We start from the raw sequence: 22,045 nt of genomic DNA, 5'->3' as shown, positions 1-22,045 counted from the left end.
TCCTAAGGCCAAGCTAAACCCCAGGTTCTATCTGCAAACCAAAGCCAAACATTAGTTCTTCCCTATGTTATTTATGTGGTTTTGTGATTTTTCTGACAAATAGATTTAAAAGTCTTTACCTTTTACTTATTTTTTTTATTTTGTTGCTTAATAAAAAAAGATTGGACAATTGAATTTAATTAAGTGTAGCTTCAACTGGCTTGAAATCAACAATCTGAGCTTACCCCTTTTAATAGATAATATAATCTTGATTTATCTAAATTTATGAAAGTATAACTTTTTTAAAAGTGTGTGTGTATTTAACACACATACATGCATATCAATAACTTCTTATTTTCAATTTTAGATTAGAAAAAACATTATTTTAAAGTTGTTTTCTCTTTAGATGTGACTTTCGTTCAGTACATTTTGTTTTTTTCAATTGTCTAAAATGTTGTTGATTGACTGCTAGCCAGATCCTCATTTGGCTGCAGAAGAAGAAGCTAAGCGTTTGGAAGAACTGCAGAAACAAGTAGCACGAGAGAGACTGGAACAGGTTGAAAAGGCGCACGTACGAGGTTTCCATGCAATGAAAAAGGTTCATTTGGCTCAAGTAAGAATATTATACTCTAGCTGTGACCACTACTGATAGATTTACTGATAGCAATGAAGAAGTGATTGGTGAATGGGCTCAAATTAAAGAAGTGTGAGAATATGAAAATACTGTCCTAATTCATGTGATTTCAAGTTTTCTTTGCCTTCTTGCTTCAGATTGTATAATTGTATAAGCTATTCTCACTATAGATTACTATACTCTAGAAATTTTATTAAATTTATTGAAAATATTTTACTCAATCTGAGGAGAAATTAAAATACTTGAATGCATTTACTCATTGCATTTGTGATTGGTAAATTTGAAGGTTGTAAAAAAAGTTGTTTTTGTTGTTTGGGGTTTTTTTTTACGTTTCCCACATAGGAACTGCTATAACTGACAATAAGCAACCTCACAAAGGAGAACTGTCCCCATCAACAGTGTCAATAACATAAAACTAATTCCCATGAGATCAGACATGTCTCCCACACTATTATTACCTCTTTCTATTGATCTCAACACCAATATTATTTTTTGGCTGGGCCCAAAATCCAATGTGATAGCTGATAGACCACAGAGAATCTTTTTGGGGAAATCAAAAGGTTATAATTCAGATTAATAGCCGAATACAGTTAGAACAGCTTCTGAAATGTTCATGCAGCACCTCAGCTTTGAGCCTCATTGCTTTAGACTCATGTTACAAATTTCTCAGTCCTGCCTGTATTGCCTCCTCACTGAGTCTTAGTCAGTGTTAACACAGTTTTCAGTCCTGTGAGTTATGGTCTCCCACCCCGAGTTGTCCAACAAAGATGAGCAAAGGCTTTTAGCTCTAGTTCCTTATCTAACCCTTCATGCTTTTACTATAAATGGAGAGAATAGAGATTATGTCCCTAACAGTTAGCAAGGTATAACATTAACCATTTGTTGACTCAATAACATAGTAGAGGGAGTGAACCACAGGCCATGTTCCTCATTATTTCCACATTTTCCTTCATTATTACTGTTTAGTAGTCAAAATTTGTGAGTCTGCTGTCTTTACTTTTCTTTATTCTTGAAGAATCAAGAGAAACTAATGAAAGAACTCGAACAACTCCAGCAAGAGGACCTGGCACGCAGGAGACAGAACGTTGCACGGATGCCACCACAGTTAGCTGAGCTGCCATACAGGCGCAGTGAAATGAAGGATGACTGGCAGAGAGAGCTAGAATTTGCCTTCGAAGATATGTACAATGCAGACAGGAGTAAGATATTTTCAGTAGACTTTCAATACTACTTTATTTACTTTTTTATCTTTGTAATGTAATGGAATCCTTTATTTTCTTTTATATTGGTTTGCTTACATAGTTTGTGTACATTGTGTTTCACACTATTCTTCACTAATATTGTGTTTCATATAAACATCCCATGCATTATGTTTTATAAAATTAATCACTATTGGACTTTGCCCATCATTACCCCATCTTTTTAGGTCCCTGCCAGATCCTTCCGATTTCTTTTACACCCTCCCTCCACCCACCAAATTGTGCAACCCTGTGATTTCGCCCCTGCCCATCTTCACCCTTCCACTTCCACCTCTTACCCCTATGGGTCCCTATAGATGTTTTGCTAGTTAGCCTTCTATTTTTACAATAATGTATGCAATATTTGTCCAGTATTATGCAGGAACTCTTTAAGTGAATTCTTAGTTTGAAAAAATGTTCTTTTAATGATAGAATACATAATGCCCTTTAAATCTTAAGATCACTTTTTTTTAGTCTTTTTAGAATAGAAACCAGTCTCTTTTTTTTTTTAATTGAGAGGTGAAAGGAGACCTGATTTTGCACCTTGAGCCAGAGCCTTTGCCCACCGTGACTGACCAGACTCAAGATGAGGAACTGGACCTTTCAATGGAGCAGGAAAATGTCAGTGGAACTGAGACTGTGCAAATGACAGAATCTACAAAAACAGGTCCTAGTGAAATAGATGGTAAGAGAAACTCTTCTGAGTTGATAGTATTTCAAGGGGGGAAAGTGTGAATTGTTAGCCAGCATTACAAAAATTAGGTCTTCATGGATGAAGATAAATAGCTCAAGCTTAGTTCCTTCTTCTAAATCTAACTATATCTCTACCATTCTAAATTTTTTACTTGACTGTCTGTCCTACACATCCTTAAAACTCAAAGTGTCCAGCAATAAATTTATCACCTTTTCAAGCCTACTGAAAGTGTCCCTTCCTGCCACCTGACCGTGGTGAATGGAACCACAGTCTGCAGATTTCAAGCCCAGCCAGTGGGAGTTGACTTTTAACACCTCCTCATCTCTTACCTCTTCTTCTCATTAGTTACTAATTGCATTCTGACTGTTGAAACATGCCTATGACTATGACTTCCATTGAGAACCTCATTATTTCTTCCCTGAATTACTTCAGCAGCCCAGTTTGTTTTCTTGCAGTAAAACCAGAATGATGTATCAAATGAAACATACCTTGTTTTTCTCTTTTTCTTTCTGAAAGACTTTAGTAGGCCTTCAAAATAAATTCTACCCTTGATTTCAATGAGATCTATGGAGACATAGTTCATTTATGTCCTGATAATATTCTTCTAAACTTTAAATTGGAAAATGATAGCATTTTACCACATGTTTTAATAAATTTTACTGTTTTAATTTTTTTAAAAATTATTTCTGGTTATAAAATTATTGGTGAAATCAAATAGTGGTGTTTGTATACTGCTAAATTGTAAATATTGGAAAAAGTTACATGTTTTGTTTAAAATAGTAGCTGTAACTAAGTGAAAATACAAAACAGTTTGCCTAATCCTGTAACATGTGCTGGAAAATGTTTGTGTTTTATTTTTTCTTAGTTCCTGTGGCAATGGAAACCCAACGAGTTCCTTCAAAAATTCTTTTTAAAAGATTATTAAATAAGATTCGAAGCCAAAAATCTCTTTGGACAATACCATCCATGTCTGAGGATGAAAATGAGATGATTACAACCACTAGTGAAAGTGAAAGTAAAGCACCTACTGTGGAAACAGGAGCAGCTGTCAGTGAAGAGCAGGCATTCTCCATCGCACAGGACCACGGTGAGTCTCTTCAGCTCATTTTATAGCACACAAACCATGGTTTAAATACTTTAAAAATGTCTCAAGTCAAAGAATAGTAGTTGAAAGAAGAAAAATGTTCAAGTCTAGAATCCTACAACAAATGCAGAAGCCTTAGTAACTCTAAGGCAGAAAATCCTGAAATCTTTAGTGAAGCTTTTTCTAGGCTACTTTCAGTGCATTGTTGTTCATATTAATTCGAGTGTAATTAATAAATGAAAATTAATCAGTCCCCTAGATTGTTTCCAGTTTTTCTTGCTATTTCTTGTGCTGTGTATGCATCCTTTTTTCCCCCATTGGGTTTGTTTCATATGTATATTTTTGTCTCCCACCATTTCCATTTGTCAGACCACTGCTACTATTATGTCCTATCATAGAATTCATACATACTTAAAGCCAAAGCTAAAGTTGGAATTCCATCGTTTAAAAGTAAGCAGGCATTTTTGGACAACACATTCTTGGCAAAGAAACCTGGACACCATTTATCAGACATGGTAGGGAAAGTTCCCACTCTGCAAGATATCAGCTGTTACAGAAAGGAAAGAAGACAGGAAATTTTAACAAACTGTTTAAGTTGGTTTTTTAAAGAGACTTTCTCCAGAGCCAGAGATCTTGAATAGCATCCTAGTCTGTCAACTGAAAGCAGTTCTTCATATAATTGTTGCATTTGGCTTCCACTTTGGGAAGAGAACCACCTTTTTCTCCTTGCTAGAGTTTTTGCTGTAGATCCTTTTGGTGTTTGGGGAGTTTTTTCCTTTTTTTTGAAAGATTCTTGATCTTTTGATCATGGTGTTGATGGTTTTGAGTCTTCTCTATTCTGGTTTGATTTTTGTGCATTTTGGGCTGGAGTATCCCTTATAGATGTCTTCACTGGTGCTTTTCCTTTAGCTTTATCATCATAATTTCCTTCAGTTTCATCATCATCAAAATTGTTATCTTCATTATTAACAATAGCAGCAGCAGCAAGTGTCACCTTTTTCTACAGAACTGTGTACTTCCTGCAGGGGCAAGTCTCCTAATCTACTTAAGAATTTACATCCTCCTCCTCTTCATCATCTGACTCTGCTTCTTCCTCCACAGCTACTAAGTGCTGTCCACTTGTATGCACAAGTCCTGAGCCACACTTCAACCATAAGACCACAGGTGGAGCTATTTCAAAGCTCCAAGGGAAACCGTTGGCTGTACAGACATTTTCAAAATTGTCAGAAGAAAATGCACTGAAAAAATGAGTGGACAGAAAACAAAGAAAATGAATGTTGGAAACCAAAACAGGGACCTTTCACATTTATCCAAGTTTTCCTGGGAAAACTCCAGTATGATTACATTTTCACCAGCTTCATCTTGTTTTATTCTTTGTGACTCCACCCCACATATATTGACTTTTAAATTCTTTGAATGGGCTACAATTTCTCCTTAATCCTCACAGGATGTAATACTTAGATCTTTTATGTACTTCTACTTTTTATTTTATGTACTTGTGTTGTAGTTAACTTTTTTAGTTTTATTTTCTACTAGTCTACTTACAAGGTTGTATACATTGTTTTTCACTCCTAATTTTTTTTATCTGAATAATTCCTACTAATCTTTCAGAGATAGGCCTAAATATTATTTATTGAGAACAATCTTAATCACTAGTTTAATTTATATTCTATTATTATTATTATTATTATTATTACTCTTATTATAGAGCCTTTTTTTCCTCATATAGTACTTATCATATTTTATAATTTTTCCGAGATAATGATATGTTCCTGTTCTTTACTCAGTACTCTGAAAGTTCCTTGGTGCATTTTCTTGTTTAACATCCCTCTTTCGCTTCTAGCACATAAGTAGGTACAGAATGAATGAGTGAATGACTGATACAGTTCCTGACTCTGCATCAGAATATAAAATTCTTTAACTTCCTTCTCTGATCTTGTTTCATAAATAATACAGATCTTAGTATCTAAACATATCAAAGGTGTTGATAATTTATCTTCTCTTTTTAAACAATTATATCTTGCATATTCTGATCCTTTTCCGTTATATTGGAAACCCTATGGGCATACCATTTGAATTCTTCATATTTTCCTTTTTTGTTTACATTGTCAGTTTTCCTTCTGTCTTGGATTAATTCAGTTTAGGTTTAATGACTAATATAACTGGTCATCAGGAAAGTGACTAAATCATGACTAAGATGTTCAGGTGGTTGAACACAGAATTGTTAATCTGCTGATTTTGACTGTACTGTTTACTTAATATGTAAATGTACAGTTTATATGTTCATTATAACAGTGGTATCTTTACAGTTCTTGACAGTGATACACTAACAATTGAGTCAGGAGCACTCACTTCTGAGGATAATCCACCTTCATACAAAACAGACTCTGAAAATCAACAAGGTATTTCTCTCTTTATGACCCTCAATTGAATGTCCTTATCTTTTTTCTAATAAAATAATTTCATGAAAATGTATTTTACTGATGTCATGATTCTAAATTGTTGAAACTTATTTTTGTTTGGGGTTTCTTTTAGAAGTAAATGAGACACAACCTATTATAGTTCCTGCTCAGAGTTCAGTTCTCCTTCATCCTCAAGAAGAAGCAGCCAGAATTAGAATATTGGCAAGACAGAAACAGGTAAATGTGGTGGTGGTATTGTAGTATACTGTCAAGTCAGAACTGACTCGTAGCTGACCCTTCAGTTTTTCAGAGGCAGTAAATTGCAGGGGGATATTGCCCATCTTTCTCCCATGGAGCAGCTGGTGGACCCTAACCATGTACCTTTGTGTTGGCCTAGCAGTCCTCTACCACTAAGTCACCAGAGTAGAGCTGTAAACCCTCCAGATACTGTTGATCCTGTCAGTGGGGGAAAATAAGCTGAAGACATGAACTCAGTTGTTACTACTGTCCACTAATTGAAATAAGTGTCCTATTGAGACATTTTTGTATTTTAAGAGCAGGAGTGTGTTAAAAAATTTCTCTGGTACAAGTGCTTCTCTTTATAAAACTTGACATACATTCCTTTTTCTAGTTAGTAAATATTAAGTGCCTATTTGCATCTGATACTAGGTAGTACATCTAGCAGGCAACTAGACAGCCATTCTTTGTCCACAGGAAACTTAAGACTTACTCTCATGTGTTCATAGCATTTTGATCCTTTTTGTGTATGCAAGCATAATATTAAGCTTTATGATCTGTCTGCAATTTGCTGTTATTATTATCTTCCCATCTGTCCTATGCAGGACAGAAAAGGCAACGAATTTTGCTTACTGCATTATTATTTAGCATCTCTATAACTGCATCCTTTTATGAGTACCTTTAACAATTATAATGTTTTGGGAGATATCAGTGTGTAATTTCTGTAGTCATCATTTATATTGGGAACAGTTTTAAAATGTAGATGCAACAAAGTGTGTAAGGCAGCTACTTCATGACAAGTGGCTCCTTAGTGATAAGGGTTTCCCTGAGTTCTCAAAAAATAAAAATTGTTACTGTATCAGTTTCCCTTCCTCTTCTGCCTTGTTTTGTTTCTCTCCTTTTTTCTTCCCAGTGTCAACAGCAGAGAACAAAGTCACCACTTCTTGGAAAATTGTGTGCTTTTAATGATGAAAACTGTCCTTTCAATGTAATGCATTTTTATGTGAGTTTAATAAGTATTTTGTTATTTGTTACCTAGATAATGGAAATAGAAGAGCAGAAGCAAAAGCAGTTGGACTTACTTGACCAGATTGAACAGCAGAAGTTAAGACTAGAAGCTGACTGCCTCAGAGCTCAACTAGAGGAAGAAAGGAAGAAAGCTCAGCAGGCTGAGGTGGGATATAAAAAGGTGTAGATTATAAATCATTGGGACACAAAAAAGGATAGCACAATTAGAAATTGAAAATGGCTTGCAATCCCAAAAAAAGGCATGCATGTCAAGGTCACCAGCTGCTCTGCAGGAGAAGGATGGGCAGTCGTCTCCTTTCAAGAGATTAACTGCCTCTGAAAATGTGCCACAGGGTCAGTCACTAATGGGTCGGTTCCGACTCTATGGTATATACCATCAACAATTCTCATCTAGTCATTTCTTTTTTAATAAAGGATGTAAGTGTACATCAATATATAGGACCATGATTTGTATGCAATACGTGTGGTAAGCTTTCTGACTTGGCACTGTTATTGTTTGTTGTTGTGCACCGTCAATTCAAAACTGACCCAGAGCTGACCCTCCAACAGTTAATAGTACATGAGAAGATTGCTCCTCCTTCTCCCACAGGGCACCTGGTGATCCTGAACTGCTGCCTTTGGAATTGCAGCACAGCTTTTTACCACTTGGCCATGGACATATATGTTACACATGTGGTGAGCTCTTAGACTTGGCACCAGTGGAACACAGTAGACCACATCCTTATGTAACACTGAATGAGAAGTACCAGTCTTTATGAAAAACAGAATATATGGAAGTTTACTTAGAACTAGGGTTTATATGGGATGTGTTAGTTCTTGTTTCTAAACTTGGCTCTTTCATCGTTTTGTCTTTTATTAGGATGGCATTGCTCCAGCACCATGCTCTGTAATTTCTGATGAAGAAAGTCACAGGCGGATGATTCGCAATTATCAGCATCAGATTGTAGAACAAAACAGGTATTAGCTAGAGTGTAATTTGTGTTTGATTGTGTGTAGCTGCATTTTCAGGAATGGTTATTTAGTATTTATGATGATCTCTTAAACCTGGTTTATAGATACATTATGAGAGTCATTCCCTTAGTTATGATTATGGTCATGATTCTGACCAACCCAAGATTGCTATTTGTTATATTTAATGTGTAGACACTTGAGGATGAGGAGCTTATTTGTTACTTTGTTTTTTCATTGTGTAATAACAATGTGTGTGTGTGCTTGTTTGTTGTAGGCTACACAGACAGTCTGTTGCTGCTGCGAGGAAACAATTAAATGAATATCAGACTATGTTAAAAGAAAGGTATCTGTCTGTGTCATCTGCATCATTGATAGCAGATTCTGTTATATCAGTACCACCTCAGAAACCTGAAAGGCCTACTGTTAAGGCAGAGCATTGGGATCAAGTTCAGAGACCTAAGTTAAGCCCTCACAAATGTCAACCCACACAGAGCTCCAGGTCAGAACAAAGTCATTTTCAGCTACCAAGACAGGATCTCTTTTTACAAAGACCAGTTGAAGCAGTGGAAACATTAGGCACTTCAAATATTGTAGCCAAACAGTCTTTGGAATCTCAAGAACAACTAAGATTATTGTCACAGGCTGAAATGCAACAGAGAGATCATAAATTGGTCCCTGAAGATTCTCATAAACTTTCAAGGGTTTTGTCACATGATAGACCACTAATGTTTCAGGACACTAAAGAAATACTTCAAACATCTGGGGCAACAGCTTTTCAAACTTTAGAGTCCCAGCAGATGTGTTTAGAAGACAGTCAAAGCCTGTCTTCTAGGTTAACTGAACCGTCTCTGTTTTTACCTCTGGTAGCTGAGCGTTCTTTCAGTTCTCTGCCTGGAAAAGATGAATTGGGAAGAATTCCAGTACCTGTTTCAACAAGGAGCAAAAGCACATTTTCCTTAAGTCCTCCTGTAATAATCAGCCAAATGCAAGATAGGCCTTTGCCATACTCACAACATATCACAGCCCAGCAAGATAATTTGAAGGTTCTCCAAGAACAGCTGGAACTACAAAAGGAAGTGCTTCAGGCAAGAAAGGATTCTCAGGAAAAACTCCTTCTACATAAACAGAAAGAGTTGGAAGAAAAAACTGGCCTATCCTTTATCCCATCAGTAGCTCCACATTTATCTGCTTCCCTGCCTTCTACTAAGTTAGGGAGAATCCAGGAATCTTCTCTAACCAAGAGTGACAGCACAGTTTACTCAGGCCGTTCTCTGGTCTCTCATGTTCAGGATAGCCTTTTGAATTTTCCACAGTTCAACTTATCTCAGCAAGAGAACCCTGCATCAATCCATGAGCACTTCAGTCTTTTTAGGGACAGACTTCAGGCTAGGCGGGAAGCCCAGGAAGTACTAGGTGTTCCTAAACGGAGTGAATTTGACAGAAACATACCTGCTGAGCAAGCTGAACCACAGACTTTCCCATCTCAGCATGCATTTACTTCACAAGCTTCCGAAGTTGAACCCAGAAACATCCAGCAGCAGTACTCATCAAAGAGCGAGAAAGCCATCCTCTCGAGCCAGCCTGAAATCTCAGTCACTCATGATAAGTCTTCAAGTTTCCTGCAGCAGTTCCTACCTTTGCATGATAAGGTAAAGTTGCTCCAAGAACAGCTGACCAGGCAGAGGGATGCTCTTGAGGCTAGGCATGAAGCCCAGGCAAAATCACTTTTACACAGACAAAAGGACGTGGAAGTCGCTAAGTCTGAGCAGATGAGATCTTCACTCCTGACAATGGTTGAACAAGATTCACTTACCTTATTAGCTTCTGCTAAAGTTGAACCTAAAGAAATTCAGAAACTTTCTTTATCTGAGGACAGTTTAAATCCTTCAAGTCATCTGGTATTCCCAACATTTCAAGATAAGTCTCTTAGTTCTTCACAGCATAGCCTACATCAAGGAAACTTGATAGCCCTCCAAGGGCAGTCACACATACAAAGAATAGTTCAAGATACTAAACAAGAAACTCGAGAATTTATACCTAAACACAATGAAGTGGACAAAAGGTTGTCTTTTGAACAGACTGACTTCTCTTCATCCCCATTCCAGATAGCTGAATCAGAAAGATCCCAGGAACTTATGTCACTCCAGAATGGCAAGACAGTTCCCTTAAGTCATTGTATGATCCCAAAATTTCCAGAAAGACTTCCACAACATATGCCACTTCTAAGAGAAGAATGGGAGACAGAGGCTCTTCTTTTCAGCCAGAGAGCTCAAGAAAATACATCTTCAGAACAACCTGGCTCTGCATCATTCATACCCCAGTTAGGACAGCTTTCATGTACTTCATTGTCTTCTGCTGTATCTGGTACACTCCAGGAACCTGTCTTAATGGAAAGCAGTAATAAAATTCCTTCAAGCCATCTTCAGATCCCACAGTTGCAGGACAGACTTTTAAGGATATCACAACTTATCCAGCCTCAGCAAGAAAATTTGAAATTACTTCAAGAACAGTTAACCACACTGAGGGAATCTGTTGTTCAATCTCAACAGGAAGCTCAGGAAGGATACCGTTTCCATGAACGATGGAAGGAAAGAATATCTCCTGAGCGAGTTGATAGCTTATCCTCCTTACCCCAAGTAGCCCTGTGTTCTTCTGCCTCATCATTTACTAAATTGGAGAGGACCCAAGAATCTGGGCCAACTAAGAGTGATAGTACAGTCGCCTCAAGTCATTCCGAGGTACCAAGATTGCCTCATGGCCTTTTGGATGTCTCAAAGTCTCTTTTACCTCAAGATCATTTAAATACACTTCAAGAACATTTTAATGCACAGACAAATGTCCTCATTTCAAGTGAGAAAACTCAAAAAGAACTGGTTTTGCCTGGACAATGTAAATCTGAGGAAAGTTTATCTTGTGAGCAGTTTGTTCAACCTCCCTATAGTGACTTGAAAGCACTTCAACACCAGTTAGATGTACAAAGGAGAACCATACAATCATCACAGAAAATTGAAGAAGAATTGCTTTTACAGAGATTAAGTAAGTTGGAGGAAAGGGTATCATCTGAGCAAAAGACCTCTTCGCTTTTACCTCAGGTGAGACTGCCTGTTGCTGACTCTCAGACTCAAGAGCCTTTCCTGACTAACAGTAGCACCATTCTCTCAAATCATCCTGAGATTCCAGGAATACATGCTAGATCTTTGACATTATCCCAATCTGTTCTGCCTCAACAAGTTAATCCGGTAGCACTTCAAGAAAAATTGGACTTACAAAGGGAAGAACTGAGTTCCAGTGAGAAAACCCAGGAAGAATTGCTTTTCAGCAAACAAAACAAGTTCAGCAAAACTGAATCTTCAGAACTGCATACCACCTCCTCTTTGTCTTTACCCACGGAAGCAGGGCATTCATTTCTACCGCTTCCTTTTGCTGAAACTCAGCCGAAAAGAATTTATGAGTCAAATTCATCCAACAGTGAGCAAAAGACTTTCTCAAGTAGTTCTATGATCCCCAAATTACAAGATATTCTGCATTTTTCACAGCCTGTCTTAGCTCAGCAAGATAACTTAGGACTTCAGAAGCAGTTGAATTTTAATAAAAAATCCCAGGAAGAAGTGCTTGTCCACAGACAAACAGTACTGCAGCAGCAAATACAGAAACATCAAGAGACCTTGAAGGATTTCTTTAAGGACAATCAGGTATGCTTGAATTTGAATATGGAAGAATTAACAATGGAAATAATCAGATGAGCTAAATATTAGTTTCAATACTAGATCTAGAATAAGATTTTGGTTGTGGTAAACATGTTATATTCTGTAAGTTGGAACAAGCTCACAACTGATCCTCGAGTGAGTTTTCAGAGGTGATAAATCACTCAGGAGTTGATTGCTTATCTTTCTTCCATGGAGCAGCTGGTGGAGTTGAACCTTGTGCTCTTTGTTATGGACCATTAAGTCAGAACCAATCCATAGTTGACACTCCAGGAGGTTTTCAGACAGTAAATTGCACGGGAGGAGATTGTCTGTCTTTCTCCTGCAGAGCAGGTGGTAGATTCAAACTGCATGCCTTTGGGATTATAATGCTGTTTCTTACCATTAGGCCACCAGAGCTCCCTTACTAAGTCACTGCAACTCCCCATATAATACAAAATAAGCTATTGTAACCATTGTTAAGAGCATAATTCAGCAACATTAAGCATATTGGCAACCTCTTGTCTTTTTCTAACATTTTTTATTACCCTAAATAGATGCAGTGGAGCTATGGTTTTGGGTCTAGAATTGTGAGCAGTTGTATGTTTCAATAGACATATTACTCTTTTTAAAGCATTCCAGTCCTTTTTTTAGTATCTGAATAAAGTTTAAATAGTGTGAATGTTGTTGTTGTTATGTGCCTTCGAGTTGCTTGCGATTCATAGTAACCCTGTGTATAACTGCTCTGAATTCTGCTATATCCTGAGCCAGTTTACTGTCTCTGACACACCTACCCTGATTTCCCCAGTCACTGAGTCAATCCATCTCATCTAGGGTCTTTTTCTCTTGTGCCACCCCTCCAACCTCCCTAGCATTATGTCCTTTTCCAAGGGCTTGCAGTATGCTCAAAATATGTCAGATAGGGCTTCAGAATCCTTGCCTCCAAAGAGCAGGCTGGGTTCACCCTCTCCAGGTCAAATCTGTTTATTCTCCTAGCTGTCCATGATATATTCAGTACTCTTCTCCAGCACCACAGCTCAAAGGCATCAGTTCTCCTTCTGTCATCCATAGTCCAGCTTTATGATGCATAGTAAGTAATTGCAAAGACCGTGGTCTTTGAATATGAAATTATTTGTTTGGCTGAGGTTTTAAGAAACCCAAAATTAAATGTGCTCCCTTCATGTCAATTCTATCTCCTAGCTAACCCTCCATCAAGTTTCCAAGTTTCCAAATTCTTATGCGAGCAGACTGCCCATCTTTCTTCTGAGGAGCAGTTAGTGGATTTGTGCTGCTCATCTTTTGGTTAACACCACCACATCTGAATGCACTGTGCCACCAAAGTTTCTTAGTTTATTGATGTGCTAAAAATTTAATGCAGAATTTTTCAAATGATCCTGTGTCATTTTCTTACCAACCCTCTTTTTCAGACAAGTAACTTTACAGTTGAAAATTATTTAAAAACCCAGAAGCAGCAGCTTGGACAGTGGTTTCCTTTTCTTCAGGACGTGGCAAAAGATGGTCAGGCAGATGATACAGATAGGAACAACTCTGATCACAGTCAACTGCTTTCAGATGATCCTAGTACAAAGGAAAGTGGTAAGGTTCTTGATCACATTTAATGTCATTTTCCTGTGATTTTTATTGTTTTCACCCCTGCATGTTGCTAATTAAAGAAAAATTTAGAGTATATTAATACATTTTGATTGTGCCTGTCGTTATCTTTCACTTGTAGATAAGCATCTGGACAAAGAACTAGGTAGGAGACCCACAAAGCCACCTTTAGCAAAAGTTAAAAGAGGATTAAACTTGAATCAGCATGAACTTAGTGCTATACAAGAAGTAGACTCACCAGGAAGTGCCAGAACATCTATACAAGGTAAACAAATGGCCACATAAAACCACCTTTGATAGTAGTTGCCAATTTTGGGCATTTTTTTTGTGTATGTGTGTGTGTGCTATTTTTTGGTTGTTGGTTGGTTGGTTAAATAGACTTGGGCTATTTAAACACTAATGGTGGGGAAGTGGCACACATATGCAGTATTTAAAATTTAGAAAAGAAATACAGCATCTGATAACTAAATTATCTTCCAGCTAGTAAGTCTGTTGTCTTAGGTAGTGCTGCTGTAATAGAAAGTACTACACAAGGATGGCTTTAACACACCGCCTTGTCCTCTCTAAGATCAAGAGGCTAGAAGTCCAAATGAAGGGTCCAGGTCAAGGGAAAGGCTTCCCCCATCAGTTCTGGAAGAAGACTCTGGTCCCTTTCAGCTCCTGTAGGCCTGGCATTCCTTGGGGATGTGCCTCACATATCTTGGCCTCCCCCAGTGTCAAGGAACTTTCCTGCACAAGGGCCTGCTCTAAAGCATGTTTCTACTCCTGGTTCCTCTTTTAGAGTGTCCCTTCCATATTCTCTGTTAGATTTTCTCTTTTGTGAGGTAAGAGGTGTCCCAGGCCCCACTCCAAGGAAACTCCTGTTACATTGTTGGATTATGGCTATTAAAGGTGTGGCATCCCACCTTTTTAAAAAATCTTCTTAGATGCTTGGCTTATCAGATCATGGAAGATTATTCTATAATTTCCATATTACATCATTATATTCATATATGTTGGTGGTCTTGGGTGTTACTGAGTAAACTCATAGCAACCCTTTGAACAACATTGAAACTTGGTACCATGCTGAAGCCCACTGTTGCAGTCACCATGTCAATCTATCTCATTGGTAGACTTCTTCTCTTTCATTAACCATCTAATTTTCTTTGCATGATTGTTTTTTTCCCCCCAAGAACTAATCCAAGAACAGAATTGTCATCTTCCAGTCAGTTGGCCAGGTAACTTTCCCATATTTCTTGGCGTAGACTAGTGAGCATGTCCAAGGCCACCATCTGTTTGCTGAAACATCTAAATTGGTATTCCATCAGTTCCTGGAGCCATATTTTTCTGCCAATGCCTTTAGTACAGTTTGGATTTCTTTAGTACCCTGTTCAGTACATGGTTCAGTGTCTTCCAGTACTTTTTGGTACAGTGACTGTATTCCTTCAATCTTCTCTTGAGCCTTCCTGCATCATTCAGTATTTTGACCATAGAATCCTTCAGAATTGCAACTGCAGGCTTCACTTTCTTCTTGAGTTCTTTCATCCTGAGAGATGTTGAGTTTATTCTTTGTTTGGTTTTCTAAGTCCAAGTCTTTGCACATTTCATTGTAATACTTAGCTGTGTCTTTCCTAACTGTCCTTTGAAATCTTCTGTTCAGCTCTCTCATTTCATTGTTTCATCCTTTTGCTTTCACTTCTCTATTGAAAAGGAAGTTTCAGTCTTTTCCAACATCCATTTTGGTCTTTTCTTCCTTTACTGTCTTTTTAATAACCTTTTACTTTCTTTTTTTTTTAATTTTTTATTTTTGTGTGAGTGTACCGTCAAATCAGATCTGACTGGTACAGGAGGAGATTGTCCCTCCTTTTCCCGGCAGAGCATCTGGTGGATTCAAACCGTGTGCCTCTGGGATTGTAGTTTCAGCTCCTTGCCACTAGGCCACCAGAGTTCCCCCTTTTACTTTCTTCATGAACAATGTTCTTGAGGTCATCTCACTAATTGCCTTGTCTTCAATCACTAGTTCAGTACATCAAATTTATTCTTTTTGTTATTGTTTTTGAGTTTTTTGAAATAAAATTTTTTATTTTAATTGTTTTAACAAAAATTTACAGAAAAGTTAGATTTTTATTCATTAATTGTTGCACAATTCATCCCCTCCTTATCTACCCCTCCCCAAGTTGACTTTTTAAATACAAATTTATTTACAAAATTCGAATACATTGTTTTCGAGAACAGATTCTTCCAATTTCCCTTACCCCCCTACCCATCAAATTGTACACCTACATAATTCATCTCCCCCTCCCTTTGCACATTCTCATCTTGAGATGCTTTTTAAATTCAGGTGAGATAAACTCATCGTTGTATTTAGGTTCTTGTGAATTTGTTTTAAACTGTCTTCACTTCATTTTCAACCTGCATATGATGAATTCATGGTCTGATCCATAGTCGGCTCCTGGCTTTGACTGTTAATAATTGTGCTTCTCTAACAACTCTTTCCAAAGATGGAGTCAATTAATTCCTGTCTCCATGTGTATGGTTACTGTTTGGTTTTGTTTTTTAGAAAATGTGTTTGCAATTAATATATTGTTAATTGAACAAAATTTTCTGAAGCCATCTCCAGTTTCATTTCTGTCTTGATGTCATACTTCACTACTACTAGTCCTTCTTTGTTTCCATCTCTGCGTTCCAGTCACCAGTTACTGTTAATGCTCCATCAATTTGAGGATATAGGAGTCCACAGAAATCCATCATTTCTTCATCTTTGCCTTAGTTGTTGGTGTGAATATTTGAATAATAGTTGTTTTAACAGTTCTTATATATGTGTGGATAGTTTCCTATCACTTGCATTGTTGTACTTCAGGATAGATCATGAAATACTATTTCTGATACATTTCCTGGCATAGTAGATTATGTGATTCAGAATGACCAACCCAGTCCACTCTGCTCACTAATGCCTAGGATGTCAGTCTTCATGCGTTCCATTTTTAATAACTTCCAATTTTTCTAGATTCATACTTAGTACATTCCATGTTCCAGTTGTTAGTGGATGTTTGTAACTTTCTACTCATTTCGAGCCTTGCTGTATCAGCAAATGATGGGTGAAAACTTCAGTGTTGGGTGAAAGCTCTACTCCCATCTGCATCATTTAGATGGACTGTAGTTTGATGAGACAGCCATTCCCTTGTTATTTTTAGTGCCTTCCAATCTGAGGAGCTCATCTTTTGGTACTACACTGAACTAGGTTCCATTACAATGCAGAGGGGTTTTGATAATTTGTTGTTTCAGAAGTGGACCTTACTCTTTTTTTTTTGGACCTTACTCTTAGCATTAATCTATAAGCTCCTCTAAAACCTATGCACCATGGAAGACCCTGTTGATACTTGAATACCCATGGTATCGATTCCAGGATCACAATAAACATGTGAGCCGTCACTGTAGGGCAAACTAACAGACGAGTAGTGTGTTGGTGCGACATAGTTTAATTTGTAACACCGGTTTACTGTACTCAGAAAAGATCTACAAAAGTTCCTTATGGGGTTGATAGTAAATACACAGCCAAACCCCACTTATCTGAATTTCTCTTCTAGTTTTATTACTTCTTCCCTGTTTTTCACTTCTGAGGAATTTCTTCAACTTAACCTTTTGGTAAATCTACTTTGACAATCAGAGTGTAGCTTCTAAAGACTTGGTCTTTTTTTTCTGTGACTTGTTTTTCTTTTGTCATAGCAACCTGCTCTTGTTTCTTCAATCCAAAATAGTTTTCACATGTTTAAGTATAATTTTTTTTTTCATTTTGGTTTCTTTGTTTTCCTATATTTTGCTTGTCTGAAGATTTTGTTGTGGTGGTCTCTGTGTTATATATTTAGGACACTTGCCAATGTTTTGCATATTTTCATGGAATGCAAAAATAGGAAATTCTGATATGACTGGGTCTTTTTAACTGTTGGACTTCATTGAAATAAGTGGCTTTTCTTTGGGAACTGTAGCACTTTTCCCTGAAGGAGTTACAGTGTAGTTTATTCAAAGAATGATCCTATAGATTTAATACAACTATGACCATTGGTATTATGGAATCTGACCTGGAGAGGATGAGGGTACAGATTTCACCACTGATGGTACAAACTTTCCTATAATACTCTTGATTTCCTTGTGGCATTCTACTGGGCCTTCCCATCCTTGCCTCCTTTCTAAATCTGATACCCCTGAACCAAGGTAAATTGTGACCCCCCCTTAGAACAGTACATTGTAGAACTGGGGTCTCAGGGAGTGTAGTGGAGAATGGTTAGATAGTGTAGGCACTTATTTTAAACATTCATCCTGGTTTTCATTCCCTTACCCAAATTTTCCTTTCATAATACCTAATACCTTTAATTCTCAGGTGTTTTGCACAATAAATTGTTACTTTTTACATCCCCCTGTCCTTTGCTTATTATTTTTGTACAGAAATCTAACATTGAGAGAACTGTACAGCTCTTATTTATTTCATTAAGTAATCACAAAATGAGCACACCCATATAACTCCCAGCCAGGTCTAAACTGGAGTAAGTCCATGAGCTCCTTTTGTACTCTAGCAGTTACTGTTCTCTCTCCTGTCCAGAGTAAACACCCATCCTGATTTCTTAACCCCAGATTCATTTATTCATTGCTATCAAATTGGAACCAACTCATGACTGATGTAGCAGGTTTTTAGAGGCTGTAAATTGCATAGGAGGAGATGTCTCCCTCAGAGCAGCTGGTGCATTCCAACTGCCACCTTTAGGTTTGCAATGAAACTCCCTATCCACTAGGCCATCAGAGCTCCCTAACCAGTTATTGCTAGTTTTTAACTCCATATATGTTGTTGTTGTTGTTATGTGCCGTTGCATTGCCTATAACCCATAGCAATCCTATGTACATCAGCTCTGAAGCCTGCTCTGTCCTGAGCCACTTACTGACTGTGACACACCTACCACCATTGCCCCAGTTACTGTGTCAGTCCATCTAATCCAGTGCCTTCCTCTCCTGTGCTGTTCTCCACCCTTCCAAACATGATGTTCTTTTCTGAAGAAACATCTATCCCTCCTGGCCATGTGCCCAAAGTTTGTGAGAAAAGAGTTTCAAAATCCTAGCCTCCAAGGAGAAACTTGGTTTCACCCTCTCTGAGACAGACCTACATGTTTTCTTGGCAGTCCAAGACTCTTCTCCAGCACCACAACTCGAAGACATCGATTCTTTTTCTGTCATCCTTAGTCGTTGTCCAGCTCTCTGGTTATGAATATATATTATCTCTTAAATACTATCAGTGATTATTAATTCTTCAACAGATTTTCCTGTGGTGAGTCAAAGTGAGGCATAACTTCATTTTGGAAGCAGGAATATGATTTAAAAAAAAATAATAGAAGTTAAAGAATGATTACCTTGACCATTGTGCTCTTAATATGGAATCAAAAGAGAACTTATGGCACTAGAGGCCAAGAGTTTGACTGTTATCCTAAAAGTCATTGTTTTGAACCTACCAGCCATTCCTCAGTAAAAGGCTGAGTAAAGACTAACAGCCTTGTAAACTCTCTGGGGCATTTCTACTCCATCCTGTGAGGTCACTGTGAGCCGCAACCAATTCAAGAGCAATGAATTTTTGGTGTGTGGGATCAAATTGATAACAGCAACTAAAAAGGTTAGAGAGGAAACTAACAGCAACTAAAAAGGTTAGAGAGGAAACTTGGGAGGCATTTTTATGTTACTAGAAAAGGAGCATTTTGGAAAAGGAGAGTGAGGTTGATTATACACACAGCTTGACTCTAATCATTACCTCTCAGTTGTACATTTAGAAAGTGCTCAAATGGTATATGTTCTCTATTTTCACCAACAAAAGTAAATCAGTTGAAAACTTTATAAAAATGGAAGTAAAATAATTGGAAGAACTAATTATATGAAAAATAAGCAGTTGTTCTTGCTACATAGATTAAAAAGCCTTTACAAATTCAGCATTTACTAGCTGTCATATAAATTACCATGTTACTTTTAACTGTGTCTAAAATTTAATTGGAAATCTGCTGAAATAATTATTTTTTCTTCTCTTCTCAGGTAAAACATATTTTTATCAAGACAGAGACCCAATGCGGGTCTCAATAAGCCGCGAACAAAATTTTCTTGATAGCTCGTTGGACTTTGATTCATTTAGTCGTCTTCAACCAGTTGCTCAGAAGACTGTCAGCGGTGATGACTATGAGAAAGCAGGTGAGAGGCAGAAAATGAAAATGGAATTGCTCTGCACAGAGGCATATACACTGAAGATAGTGCATATAGCATTACGTATAGTAAGGAAAAATGGCGATAACTTCAGGGGTTATTAGCAAGAGAATCATTTTGGTAAAGTACTATGTAGTTCTATATAATTATTAACATAAATGAAAAGAAAATTGTACTTGCACAGAAAGTTAACTTCAATAATAATAATCACAGAATATTCACACAGATGTATGATATATTTCCTTTTTTGGAAAGTGGTCTTGACTTTCAGATTTATATATTCATAAGTCAGTTGTTTTATAAGACTATTATGTAAAAAAAGTTGAATGCGAGAAATAGAGCTTCGTTAGCAAGTAAGTGATTTCACTTTTAAACTGAGTAAATACTGGGAGACAGTATATACAAGTATGAGTTTTATACAGTTAGTTCATCATCATCATCTCATTACTGTTGAATTAGAACCAACTCAAGCTGACCCTCTGGTAGGTTTTCAGAGACTATAAATTGCACAGAAGAAGATTGCCCATCTTTCTCCTGCAATGCAGCTGCTGGAGTCCAAACTGCAAACAGACATGACCCCTGAATTAGCAGTGCAACTCCCCTGGGACTCTTACCACCAGAGCTCCCTACACAATTAGTAGCTTCCACTTACTCTGTGTTCAAACCTATTTCTTTCTTTCTTTTTTTTTTTTTTTAAATTTTATTATGAGGGGAAGACCCTCTATGAGGTGGATTGATTCAGTGACTGGGGTAATCGGGATGGGTGTGTCAGAGGCAATGAGATTGGCACGGGATAGAGCGGGGTTTAGGGCTGTTGTACATAGGGTCGCTATGAGTCCCAAACGACTCGACGGCACATAACAACAACAACAACAACATTATTTTGTGTGTACCATCAAATCAAATCTGACTGGTACAGGAGGAGATTGTTCCTCCTTCTCCAGCAGAGCAGCTGGTGGATTTGAACTCCACACCCCTGGGATTGCAGTGCAGCTTCTTGCCACTAGGCCACCAGAGCTTGCCTCAAACCTATTTCTAATCCACATTTAGTTATTGCTTTGATTGTGTCCCAAAGATTTTGGTATGCTGTGTTTTTATTGTCATGTACTTCAACCTCGTTTTGTGGTGTGGTCCCCCCCACCCATTTCCTCTTTAATTTCTTTTATTACTGAGCATTGTTCAAGCAAGGTGTTAATTAATTTCCATGTATTTGATTTTTTCCCCCCTTTGATCTTTTTGTGGTTAATTTATAGCATTGTGATCTGAAGAGATGGTTTATAGTATTTCTGTGTTCTTAAATTTACTGAAGCTTGCTTTGTGACCTAACATGATCTATTCTGGAAAATATTCTGTATATAATGGAAAAAGACTGTGTATTGTACTCTTTTTGCTTGGAACCTTGTATACATCTGTGAGAACAGTAAGTTGATTGTATTCTGTAGTTCTTCCACATCTTTGTTGCCATACTCATTTATTGAAGTGGTGTCTGAAAGTCTACTGTTACTGTGGAGTTAATCTTTTATCTTCTGTTAAAGTTTTAATTTACTGTCTTGGGGCTCTATCACTGTGTAAGTAGATATGAACTATAGTTAAGTCCTCCTGTTTATATGACTTTAATTACTACGTAATGCCCTTCATTGTCTCTTATGCTGATTTTTGCCTTGGAGATTGGGGTTTTATCATAAATTAATAGCGCCACTCCTGTTCTTTTTCTATTCCATTTGCTTGATGTATTTTTTCAACCATTAGATTTTTGGTCTGTATTTGTTCTTGGGTCTAAAGTGTGACTCTTACAGACAGCATATTGATGGGTCATGGTTTCTTATTCATTCTGCTAATCTTTTTCTCTCCATATTTTAAATTATACATTTAATCCGTGCACCTTCAGTATCAATAGGTAAGATTTTTTTGCCTTTCTCTGTGTGTGTGTGCACGCATGCGTTGCTGGTTTCTTTAGTACATCTACTTTTCTGTGCTGCGTTTATTTTTGTTTGTACCTTTTCCTATCATTCCTTCACTGCTTCTGTGCTAAATCTTTTCTTCCTTTTTTATTTTACTGTGTTGTTGTCGTCGTTAGGTGTCAATAGATCTGACTTTATCCCCCTGCTTTGCTTTACTGCTTTCCTCTTTCTCATTCCAGATTTATGTTCCGGTTTTAGAAGGGTCTCAGTTTTGTAACATCTTTTGTATTTCCTCCCTACAACTTTGTTCAGGTCAGCACCTCACACTTTGATTTCATTTTTCTTTTTAATTTTTTTTATTATTAATTTCAATGAAAATTTACAGAGATTTTGGA

General features: G+C 37.4%; 1 protein-coding gene and 1 pseudogene across 1 annotated transcript in view; one reads left to right on the top strand and one right to left on the bottom strand.

The window, feature by feature from the left end:
* The window catches only part of KIAA1731 (KIAA1731 ortholog), a 66,030-nt gene that overhangs the window by 22,357 nt on the left and 21,628 nt on the right, over positions 1-22,045 (top strand). The window contains exons 6-17 of the mRNA XM_006897184.1: positions 452-592; positions 1,629-1,812; positions 2,369-2,536; positions 3,411-3,632; positions 5,939-6,031; positions 6,165-6,268; positions 7,308-7,442; positions 8,157-8,254; positions 8,523-11,940; positions 13,359-13,532; positions 13,669-13,807; positions 19,585-19,737. Coding sequence (XP_006897246.1) covers positions 452-592; positions 1,629-1,812; positions 2,369-2,536; positions 3,411-3,632; positions 5,939-6,031; positions 6,165-6,268; positions 7,308-7,442; positions 8,157-8,254; positions 8,523-11,940; positions 13,359-13,532; positions 13,669-13,807; positions 19,585-19,737 — 5,029 coding nt within the window. The remainder of the gene's footprint in view (positions 1-451; positions 593-1,628; positions 1,813-2,368; positions 2,537-3,410; positions 3,633-5,938; positions 6,032-6,164; positions 6,269-7,307; positions 7,443-8,156; positions 8,255-8,522; positions 11,941-13,358; positions 13,533-13,668; positions 13,808-19,584; positions 19,738-22,045) is intronic.
* LOC102860038 lies at positions 4,233-4,841 on the bottom strand (annotated as a pseudogene).

This window comes from Elephantulus edwardii, unplaced genomic scaffold (assembly GCF_000299155.1).
Source record: "Elephantulus edwardii isolate Elephantulus edwardi_28Jun2011 unplaced genomic scaffold, EleEdw1.0 scaffold00203, whole genome shotgun sequence".
Lineage (NCBI taxonomy): Eukaryota > Metazoa > Chordata > Mammalia > Macroscelidea > Macroscelididae > Elephantulus > Elephantulus edwardii.
The sequence above is the reverse complement of the archived record's forward strand: the minus strand, read 5'-3'. Positions and strand labels throughout refer to the sequence as shown.